This window comes from Mobula birostris, chromosome 28 (genome assembly GCF_030028105.1).
Source record: "Mobula birostris isolate sMobBir1 chromosome 28, sMobBir1.hap1, whole genome shotgun sequence".
NCBI lineage: Eukaryota > Metazoa > Chordata > Chondrichthyes > Myliobatiformes > Myliobatidae > Mobula > Mobula birostris.
Genome location: NC_092397.1, coordinates 26,072,838 through 26,084,924, shown reverse-complemented (window position 1 = coordinate 26,084,924; position 12,087 = coordinate 26,072,838). Strand labels below are relative to the sequence as shown.

The 12,087-nt window shown below is 46.9% G+C and overlaps 2 protein-coding genes across 2 annotated transcripts in view; both read left to right on the top strand.

Annotated features, from left to right (window-relative positions):
* The window catches only part of LOC140189167 (uncharacterized), a 420,311-nt gene extending 409,276 nt beyond the window's left edge, over positions 1 to 11,035 (top strand). Inside the window, exon 3 of the mRNA XM_072245865.1 lies at positions 10,635 to 11,035. Within this exon, the coding sequence (XP_072101966.1) occupies positions 10,635 to 11,035 (401 nt within the window). The remainder of the gene's footprint in view (positions 1 to 10,634) is intronic.
* On the top strand, positions 9,363 to 9,737 carry LOC140189082 (histone H2B 1/2-like). The gene has a single exon (XM_072245783.1). The coding sequence runs from the start codon at positions 9,363 to 9,365 to the stop codon at positions 9,735 to 9,737; it is 375 nt and encodes a 124-aa protein (XP_072101884.1).
* Positions 11,036 to 12,087: the final 1,052 nt, after the last annotated feature.

Sequence of the window (12,087 nt, the reverse complement as noted above, 5' to 3'; positions counted from 1 at the left end):
CACTCAGGTAAGAGGAACAACACTTTGTATTCTGTCTGGGCAGCCTCCAATCTGATGGCATGAACATCGACTTCTTGATCTTCCAGTCATGCCTCCCCTCGCTCATCATTCCCAATCCCCCTTTCCCTCTCATTGCCTGCCCATCGCCTCCCTCTGGTGTTCCTCCCCACTTTTCTTTCATCCATGGCCTTCTGTTCTCTCCTGTCAGACTCCCCCTTCTCCAGCCCTGTATCTCTTTCACCAAACAACTTCCCAGCTCTTTACTTCATCCCTCCCCCTCCCAATTCCACCTGTCACTTTGTGTTTCTCTGTCCCCTCCCCACCTTTAAAATTTACTCCTCATTGTTTTTTCTCCAGTCCTGCTGAAGAACCTTGTCCCAAAACATCGGCTGTACTTTTATCCACAGATGCTGCCTGGCCTGCAGAGTTTCTCCAGCATGTTGTGTGTGTTCCTTGGATTTCCAGCATCTGCAGATTTTCTCCTGTTTATTACTCAATGTCAACAGGCACTTTGTGTGACAACTGTCAAAGTCCCGCTCACTTCGAAATGCAGATATGAAACTCGAGGTTCAGCAGATGCTGGGAATAAACTGTAAACTAACACACACAAAGTACTGCGGGAACTCAGCAGGTCAGGCAGCAGCTAAACAGAGGAATAAACAGTCTAGATAGGATGAAGTGTCTTGGCCCATAATATCAACTATTTATTCCTCTGCATAGATGCTGCTGGGGCCACTGACTCCCTCCAGCACTTTGCAAACATAAACCTCTTTTTTTCAATCAGTTTCCAAATGTTGCTGAACTTTCATTTGCAGCCTCATCCTCCTGGTCTGATTCCCTTCTACTCCACGTAAACTTGAGCCTCCATCACATCTGGAGCCCCAAAGCCCTCATTTGTGCTGACTCCTCTTGTTTCTGCTCTACCATTCTGCTGTCGTACTTTAGAGGAGAGTGTTGTATTGCAACAGCCCAGCAGGGTGAGGCACAGACCTTCGAAATCAGTGAAAATGACAAAATAATGAATAGAGCAGGACAGGAAGATTTTAAGCACACAAGACTTCTTCCTTGGTCCAGAGCTGTGAGGGATGAGGAATATTTGGGACAAAACCCTCGTGAATTCATCTTCTGCAGTTTCCAGAAAGTTCGGGATTTAATTCAAAGTAAACCTGTTCATTCACAGACCGGTGAGCAGTTGCAAGCTGAATTTTATAGGGTGAGTGAGTGGTGAACAGCAGGGATGGGTTTGAAAGCTCTGCTGTGCAACAGGAATATGAGCAGGTACCAGATGAACTGAGTGGCCTGTCTACTGTACATTAGCTGTGTGACAGGCGGGAAGCACCTGAGACACAGGATCTGAAATAGAACTGATTAATTTGTCACAGATCCACAATATTAAACACCAGTGTTGTTTAAAACTAACATCAGCAGAATGAACTCTCCAATGCTCAGTGATCAGTTGCAATATCTGCAGAATCTGACATTAACAGTCTCACATGAACTTCCAACTAGATTCAGTCACCATGATGATTAAAATGTTCACATGGAGCTTATTTCAACTTCCTCCCTGCTGTGAAGTTGCCAGTGTTTCAGCAGGTGGGATGACTGCATAAACTTCCTTACCGACACAAGACCGAAGTGTGTCCTCTATGTATTATAAACTCACTGGAGCCTCACAAAGTGGGTGAACTGAATGAATCTCCTCCCACACTCGGAGCAGGTGTGAAGCTATACTGAGAGACCGAGACAACAGAGCCAAGTACAGCTGCTCACTGGCGTGAACTGCCTGGTATTGTAATAGCTCATGTCACTGAATAAATCCCGCCCCACACACGGAGCAGGTGAATGTCCTCTCCCCGTGTGAACTGGCTGGTGTTGTAATAGCTCATGTCACTGAATAAATCCCGCCCCACACACGGAGCAGGTGAATGTCCTCTTCCCGTGTGAACTGGCTGGTGTTGTAATAGCTCATGTCACTGAATAAATCCCGCCCCACACACGGAGCAGGTGAATGTCCTCTCCCCGTGTGAACTGGCTGGTGTTGTAATAGCTCATGTGACTGAATGAATCCTGTCCCACACACGGAGCAGGTGAATGTCCTCTCCCCGTGTGAACTGGCTGGTATTGTAATAGCTCATGTGACTGAATCAATCCCGCCCCACACACGGAGCAGGTGAATGTCCTCTCCCCGTGTGAACTGCCTGGTATTGTAATAGCCCATGTCACTGAATCAATCCCGCCCCATGCACAGAGCAGGTGAATGGCCTCTTCCCGTGTGAACTTGCTGGTGTTGTAAGAGGTCATGTGACTGAATCAATCCCGTCCCATGCACAGAGCAGGTGAATGGCCTCTCCCCGTGTGAACTGGCTGGTGTTGTAAGAGCTCATGTGACTGAATGAATCCTGTCCCACACACGGAGCAGGTGAATGGCCTCTTCCCGTGTGAACTTGCTGGTGTATCTGCGAGTGCAGTGGCCTGGTGAATCCCTTGCGGTGAATGTCAGCTCACCAGTATCAACACTGGCCATTTATCAGGTCAGATCATGGACATGTCCACATATTGGGGTTCTCCTTGCAAAGACTAGTGTGCTGTCTTCTCAACCATCTCATCCTTCACATTCAATGGTTGGTAGCATTCGAATGTTGGGGAACTGACAAACACGTGAGAACCGACACACTGTTGTGTTTGAGATTCTCAGACAGAAATTCAGTCTTTTCTGCCCTGTAAAATGTTTGCAAAGAAGATCAACAGGTGAAAGAGAATACACCTCAGCTGAGATTATTTTAGTTTTCATGTTGATGTCTGATGTCACACTGTTACAGTGAAGCTGAACACAGTTTGGAGGAACAACATTTGTAACTGGGCATAGTTCAGGCATTAGGACACAACATCAAATTCTCTGTTTTCCTCTCTGCCCATCAAGCTGTTACTTGGGTCAGTGTGTCTCTCTCCATTAGTATAGTTTCACATTCTGGGTATCTCCCACAGACCTACTAAAGCACACAATACAAACAGAGCTGCTTTGTGAGAGTTTCTGCTGATTATGACCCTGCTGGCATTCGACCATGGTAAACCCAGAGTCAGCAATGCCATTGAAGCTGAAGAGAATGTGATCAGGCTTTCTGGGTGCAGCTTGACACTGCGGTATTCTTGTGGTGTGAATGCTACTGGTACCCAGTATGTTATTGTGGGCTTTTGCAAATAAAATGGCATGAGGCATTTTATGTTTAAGGACAACTATAACGACTCATTTATTGTTCTCCAAACACAGAAACAAAGCACGGTTTAAAAAAAATCACCTAATTACATCATAACATCTGTCCAGCCTCTTAAAGAGAAACACAGCTCAATGTTGGTGGTTGTTAATTCTGCGTGTTTCCACCCATTTCATTACCCTACACAGACACCCCCTTCCTCCCAAGTCCTCTCACTCTGTGATCTTTATAGCAGTTTATTTCCTTTCAATTTCACTTGTAGGATGTTATGGACAAACACATCAAGATATATCAGTGCTTCCAAGGGTGTTGCCATTTACTGTGGAGTTTCCTCCAACATTGGACCTGTAAACTCCTCACACTTGTCCAGATTAAACTCTGCCCCCCATTTCTTCATCCATGATTCCAATTGATCTACATCCAGTTCTGTCTGTTTGACAACCTTCCTCACCACCCACAACTGCACCCACATTTGTGTCATCAGCGATCTGATCAGCCCATGTGTGTTTTAATCTGATCAGACAGAGGTCCCATCACTGATCACAGTGGACACATGGGTTACGTATCTACAGTCAAAATCATTCTGAATTCCATCAGCCTGAATGTTGCTACACGCTACACACCATTCAAACCCCCCCCCCCCCCGCCATGCAGAGACTCGAGGAAAGTTACATATTTATCACAAGACCAGAGTTGGATTCAATAGTCTGGACTTGTTGCTCTGGAGGCTGCGCTCCACAGTCCATTCAGATTAGTACAATGTAACCAGACACATCATCGCTGATACACTGATGTACAGCATTGTGGCACAAACAGGAGAAAATCTGCAGTTGCTGCAAATCCAATCAACACAGACAAAAGAACTGAGCAGGCCAGGTAGCACCTGTAGAACAAAAAAATACAGTCAATGTTTCCGTCCAAAACCCTTCGGCAAGACTGGAGATGAAAACATAGAAAATAGGTGCAGGAGTAGGCCATTCGGCCCTTTGAGCCTGCACCACCATTTATTATGATCATGGCTGATCATCCAACTCAGAACACCGCTCCAGCCTTCCCTCCATACCCCCTGACCCCCGTAGCCACAAGGGCCATATCTAACTCCCTCTTAAATATAGCCAATGAACTGGCCTCAACTGTTTCCTGTGGCAGAGAATTCCACAGATTCACCGCTCTCTGTGTGAAGAAGTTTTTCCTAATTTCGGTCCTAAAAGGCTTCCCCCCTATCCTCAAACTGTGGCCCCTCATTCTGGACTTCCCCAACATCGGGAACGATCTTCCTGCATCTAGCCTGTCCAATCCCTTTAGGATCTTATACGTTTCAATCAGATCCCCCCTCAATCTTCTAAATTCCAATGAGTACAAGCCCAGTTCATCCAGTCTTTCTTCATATGAAAGTCCTGCCATCCCAGGAATCAATCTGGTGAACCTTCTTTGTACTCCCCCTATGGCAAGGATGTCTTTCCTCGGATTAGGGGACCAAAACTGCACACAATACTCCAGATGTGGTCTCACCAAGGCCTTGTACAACTGCAGTAGTACCTCCCTACTCCTGTACTCGAATCCTCTCGCTATAAATGCCAGCATACCATTCGCCTTTTTCACCGCCTGCTGTACCTGCATGCCCACTTTCAATGACTGGTGTATAATGACACCCAGGTCTCGTTGCACCTCCCCTTTTCCTAATCGGCCACCATTCAGATAATAATCCGTTTTCCCATTTTTGCCACCAAAGTGGACAACTTCACATTTATCCACATTAAATTGCATCTGCCATGAATTTGCCCACTCACCCAACCTATCCAAGTCGCCCTGCATCCTCTTAGCATCCTCCTCACAGCTAACACTGCCACCCAGCTTCATGTCATCCGCAAACTTGGAGATGCTGCATTTAATTCCCTCATCCAAGTCATTAATATATATTGTAAACAACTGGGGTCCCAGCACTGAGCCTTGCAGTACCCCACTAGTCACCACCTGCCATTCTGAAAAGGTCCTGTTTATTCCCACTCTTTGCTTCCTGTCTGCTAACCAATTCTCCACCCACACCAATACCTTACACCCAATACCGTGTGCTTTAAGTTTGCACACTAATGTCCTGTGTGGGATCTTGTCAAAAGCCTTCTGAAAATCCAAATATACCACATCCACTGGTTCTCCCCTATCCACTCTACTAGTTACATCCTCAAAAAATTCTATGAGATTCGTCAGACATGATTTTCCTTTCACAAATCCATGCTGACTTTGTCCGATCATTTCACCACTTTCCAAATGTGCTGTTATCACATCCTTGATAACTGACTCCAGCAGTTTCCCCACCACCGACGTTAGGCTAACCGGTCTATAATTCCCCGGTTTCTCTCTCCCTCCTTTTTTAAAAAGTGGAGTTACATTAGCCACCCTCCAATCCTCAGGAACTAGTCCAGAATCTAACGAGTTTTGAAAAATTATCACTAATGCATCCACTATTTCTTGGGCTACTTCCTTAAGCACCCTGGGATGCAGACCATCTGGCCCTGGGGGTTTATCTGCCTTCAATCCCTTCAATTTAGCTAACACCACTTCCCTACTAACATGTATTTCGCTCAGTTCCTCCATCTCACTGGACCCTCTGTCCCCTACTATTTCTGGAAGATTATTTATGTCCTCCTTAGTGAAGACAAAACCAAAGTAATTATTCAATTGGTCTGCCATGTCCTTGCTCCCCATAATCAATTCACCTGTTTCTGTCTGCAGGGGACCTACATTTGTCTTTACCAGTCTTTTCCTTTTTACATATCTATAAAAGCTTTTACAGTCCGTTTTTATGTTGCCTGCCAGTTTTCTCTCATAATCTTTTTTCCCTTCCTAACTAAGCCCTTTGTCCTCCTCTGCTGAACTCTGAATTTCTCCCAGTCCTCAGGTGAGCCACTTTCTCTGGCTAATTTGTATGCTGCTTCTTTGGAATTGATACTATCCCTAATTTCTCTTGTCAGCCACGGGTGCACTACCTTCCTTGATTTATTCTTTTGCCAAACTGGGATGAACATTTGTTGCAGTTCATCCATGCAACCTTTAAATGCTTGCCATTGCATATCCACCGTCAATCCTTTAAGTGTCATTTGCCAGTCTATCTTAGCTAATTCACGTCTCATACCTTCAAAGTTACCCCTCTTTAAGTTCAGAACCTTTGTTTCTGAATTAACTATGTCATTCTCCATCTTAATGAAGAATTCCACCATATTATGGTCACTCTTACCCAAGGGGCATCTCACGACAAGATTGCTAATTAACCCTTCCTCATTGCTCAAAACCCAGTCCAGAATAGCCTGCTCTCTAGTTGGTTCCTCGACATGTTGGTTCAAAAAACCATCCCGCATACATTCCAAGAAATCCTCTTCCTCAGCACCTTTACCAATTTGGTTCACTCAATCTATATGTAGATTGAAGTCACCCATTATAACTGCTGTTCCTTTATTGCACACATTTCTAATTTCCTGTTTAATACCATCTCCGACCTCACTACTACTGTTAGGTGGCCTGTACACAACTCCCACTAGCGTCTTCTGCCCCTTAGTGTTACGCAGCTCTACCCATACCCTTCAGGCGCTCTTTTACAACTCTCTTAGCCCTTATACAATTATGCTGAAAAGTGGCCCTTTTTAATGCTTGCCCTGGATTTGTCGGCCTGCCGCTTTTACTTTTCTCCTTAGTACTTTTTGTTTCTACCCTCACTTTACACCTCTCTGCCTCTCTGCACTGGTTCCCATCCCCCTGTAGTGAACTAACCTCCTCACGCCTAGCCTCTTTAATTTGATTCCCACCCCACAACCATTCTAGTTTAAAGTCACCTCAGTAGCCCCCGCTAATCTCCCTGCCAGGATATTGGTCCCCCTAGGATTCAAGTGCAACCCGTCCTTTTTGTACAGGTCACGCCTGTGCCAAAAGAGGTCCCAATGATCCAAAAACTTGAATCCCTGCCCCCTGCTCCAATCCCTCAGCCACGCATTTATCCTCCAACTCATCGCATTCCTACTCTCACTGTCGCGTGGCACAGGCAGTAATCCCGAGATTACTACCTTTGCGGTCCTTTTTCTCAACTCCCTTCCTAGCTCCCTATATTCTCCTTTCAGGACCTCATCCCTTTTCCTACCTATGTCATTGGTACCTATATGTACCACGACCTCTGGCTCCTCACCCTCCCACTTCAGGATATCTTGGACACGATCAGAAATATCCCGGACCCTGGCACCAGGGAGGCAAACTACCATCCAGGTCTCTGGACTGCGTCCACAGAATCGCCTATCTGACCCCCTTACTATCGAGTCCCCTATCACAACTGCCCTCCTCTTCCTTGACCTACCCTTCTGAGCTACAGGGCCGGACTCTGTGCTGGAGGCACGGCCACTGTCGCTTCTCCTGGGTAAGCTGTCCCCCCCCCAACAGTACTCAAACAGGAGTACCTGTTGTTAAGGGGCACAGCCACCGGGGTACTCCCTATTACCTGACATTTCCCCTTCCCCCTCCTAACCGTGACCCACTTATCTGCCTCCCGTGGCCCCGGCGTGACCACCTGCCTGCAACTTCTCTCTATCACCTCCTCACTCTCCCTGACCAGACGAAGGTCATCGAGCTGCAGCTCCAGTTCCGTAACGCGGTCCCTTAGGAGCTGCATCTCGCAAGCGCCAAGCAGATGTAGACGTCCGGGAGGCTTGTAGACTCCAGGGCCTCCCACATCCGACACCGAGAACAGCAAACTGCCCTCACACTCATACAAAAGACGAGGAGTAGATTTAAAAGGTGGGGGTAGGGATGAGAGAAAACAAGGTGATCGGTGAACCCTGAAAGGGGAGGAAAAAAGTAAAGAGCTGGGAAGTTGATTGGTGAAAGAGAGAGAAGGCCATGGAAGAAAAGGGGGGAGGAGCACAAGAGAGAGGTGATGGGTGGGCAAGATGAGAGAAGAAAAGGGGATGAGAATTGGTGAGGGGGGGCGGAAGCATTACCAGAAGTTTGAAAATTTAATGTTCATGCTATCAGTTCGAAAGTTACCCAGACAGAAAATATTGTTCTTCCAAGCTGAGTAGCCTCATCACATTGTATGATTTTATTTAAAAAGCAAACTTGATTTAATCAAAGAGTTCAATTGTAAGAATGAGTCTCTAAGAACGTTATAAATTTAGACTGCATGAGAGATTGGAAGACACATTGTGAAGTCCAACTCTCACACTGTACCAGAGACTGACAGGTACAGAATGAACCCCATACTCTCACACTGTACCAGAGACTGACAGGTACAGACTGAACCCCATGCTCTCACACTGTACCAGAGACTGACAGGTACAGACTGAACCCCACACACACTGTACCAGAGACTGACAGGGACAGAATGAACCCCACACTCTCACACTGTACCAGAGACCGACGGGTGCAGAATGAACGCCATACTCTTACACTGTACCAGAGACTGACGGGTACAGACATTCTGTTGTTTAACAAACCTGGACAACCCTCATCACCATCTCAGTACAGCACCACTTTGACCACTTTATACTACAATGGACTCTTGTTCAAATTCTGTTACCTGTTTGTAATTCTGTAGAGTATGCTTTTATTTTGTGAATGGTGTGTCTCTGAAACTGTGTGTCTATGAATCTGCTCCAAGCAAGTTGCAAATGACAATAAACGACTTTCAACCTCACACAGAAATGGGTCTCATGATGACAATTGGACCTGCGATCTCCTGCTGCCCTGTTTCATTACATAAACGTTTTATATTATTGAGTGTGTGTTTTTCTCATTCCTTCTGCTTTTCTAGCAGACACAATGAGCCAAATGCCGAATACTGCTCCTGTGCCTTATGGTCCATTTTGTGTGTTAGATTTCCTTCCCGCGGAATGAACCGGCAGCGGTAACTCACCAGATCAGCGCCAGTTCCCAGTCCGCAGTTTTACCCAAGCGAACACGGGGCAGTTCAGAGAGAGAGAGTTCTGATTGGTTGTACGTGTGCCTTCAGAGAGCCAATCAAATGACTTTACTGTATGAATAGAATCTTCAAATAGCCATTGGGAATCCAAGGCCTCCCATTCCTCATTAGCATACTGTTCCGGGCGCTGCCTATTTAATTCGTGCTCCGAGTCAGTTCTGCTTCTTCAGGGTCTGAAACCGACAGAAGAAATGCCTGAGCCCGCGAAATCCGTTCCGAAGAAGGGCACCAAGAAAGTTTTGTCCAAACCAGCAGGCAAGGCAGGGAAGAAGCGCAAGAGGCTGAGGAAGGAGAGTTACTCCATCTACATCTACAAAGTGATGAAGCAGGTTCACCCCGATACCGGCATCTCCTCCAAGGCCATGAGCATCATGAACTCGTTCGTCAACGATATCTTCGAGAGAATCGGGGGCGAGGCTTCCCGCCTGGCCCACTACAACAAGCGGTCAACCATCACCTCACGGGAGATCCAGACCGCCGTGCGCCTGCTGCTGCCCGGGGAGCTGGCCAAGCACGCCGTGTCCGAAGGGACAAAGGCGGTGACCAAGTACACCAGCTCCAAGTAAAGCTCTCCAGTGCGATGATCGAAAACAAAACGGCTCTTTTAAGAGCCACTCACAATTTCACTAAGAGGGTTATACTAAAATTTAGACACTAAATTGCACACATTTTATGTCTGGTGTCTTTTACAAGAGCTAAGGTAGAGTTCATCTCCGTATAATCCCGGTGTTTTACATTCCTCCCACTGCACTGACACGGACTTGTTACCTTCCCATCCTCATCAGTCGCCCCTGCTGGTATCCATGTCGAGCGGAGGATTGCTGCCTTTGCTGTTTTAGCTGTGGGTTCAGGAGTTTGTTAGTTACAGTTAGGTAACTTCTCTGAATATTATTTCAATGCGAGGCCTGAACGAGTTCATGATTGTTTCATAGAACATTTTTAAATTGCAATCTAGAGGCTGGTCACAGTTTGAGAAGAGCCGTTTGTCCATAACCTGATAACGTTTACACAATGACCGACCGCGGGCAGAAGCTGAGATTCAGTTTTACTCGGTTCCGTTACGGGTTGAAAGAAATTAGAGAATTGAGTTCCCAGACATTTCAATATCAACTACACTTGGATTAAATGTGCCCGGTTTCAGTAACGGGGAAGTACGAACACTCAGTCGTCAAACAGATCAGCAATTATTTAATTTCTGATTAAATTTGAACAAGAGATTTATTTTCTGGCGGGCTTTTTCGAAATTTCAGTGAACTTTGGGGAGGAGACGGTTACTTTCCGCGCTTCTACCTTTACGGACTGCTGATTGGTGATTAAGGCAGCTCTTCGATTGGGATATTTCTCTTCACCAATGAGAATAAGCACGGTTACACCAATCACAAACATCAGTTTGCATTCTCAAAGAAGGTATAAAAAGGGCGAGATGGGGCGGGGCGAACATTCTTTCATTCTCGGTGGAGCAGTTACTGTGACTGTGGAAATGTCTGGACGTGGAAAAGGCACCGCTGGCAAAGTTCGGTCCAAGGCCAAATCTCGCTCGTCTCGGGCTGGACTGCAGTTCCCGGTCGGCCGGGTTCACAGACTCCTAAGAAAGGGCAACTATGCTGAGCGGGTGGGTGCTGGAGCCCCAGTCTACCTGGCTGCTGTGCTCGAGTATCTGACAGCCGAAATCCTCGAATTGGCCGGCAACGCGGCCCGGGACAATAAGAAAACCCGCATCATCCCCAGACACCTGCAGCTGGCCGTCCGCAACGACGAGGAGCTGAACAAGCTGCTGGGAGGGGTGACTATCGCTCAGGGCGGTGTGTTACCCAATATCCAGGCCGTGCTGTTGCCCAAGAAAACCGGCGGTGCCAGTAAGTGAAGCGACGTAAACTGAACCTATTTACCCAAAGGCTCTTTTCAGAGCCACTCACAGTGTCTGTGGAAGAGCTGAGTAGCGGGTGATTTCCGTTCAGAGTAACTGGACACGACAGTTCAATGTCCGTCATGTTTCTTCCGCGAAGTAATCCGATATCTATCTGCACAGAAATCGGTCCGCTTCGGTCCTGACTCATTTCCCCTCTCTGCCGGCGCAATGCAGCTCTCCCCTTGCGGAGAGTCAGCGGGTTCACTCGGCCTAGGGTCGTGAAATTAATTTCCAGAGTCAGCCCCCGGACAGAGAATTTAATATCCGATCATTGTACGACTCCGCTCTTCATGACCTAAATCCGCGTTGTCTGGGCTTGGCATTGCGGGTTGACCCGGGACCGTTCCGGTGTGCAGCAGACGGGAACATCGCCTTTTCGTTGCCTCATGAGAATTCCCACCGCCTCACAGAACAATAATATTTACATTTATCTACAAAAGTGCATTTACCCTGTGGAACTGACAGTGTTTACTGGAAATCTCGTCCACCCAGGTCTCTGAAATATAAATGAATATTTTGCGAGAGAGTTTGGTCAGATTTCCCGAGAGGCTCCCTCTGTCAGGCGGTGGGTCGCTCTGAGAACAGACTTTGGTTTGTGCCAGGGAGGGGGTGGGTGGATGGATCGAGGTCTCCAGCACCGAAGGACCCGTCACTTGTCGAGTCTGATTTCCCACAAAGAGGTTCAGTGTTGTCCTGTCTCTGGTAGGAACTTCGAAATACTGATTGAGAAGAATCTCCTGGGCACATTGAATAAATTCTGATCCACCAAACCCTTGGCATTACGGCTGTCCCAGTCAGCGTGAGAGAAGTTGAAATGTCCCTCTATTACAACCTTGTTGACTCCTGATATTTGATGGCCAATAATACAATCCCATCAAAACCCTAGAACAGCACAGCACAGTACAGGCCTTTCAGCCCTCGATGTTGTGCCGACCCATAGATTCATTTTTTAAAAAAAAGTACTAAACACACACTACTCCGTAACCCTCTGTATTTCTTTCATCCAT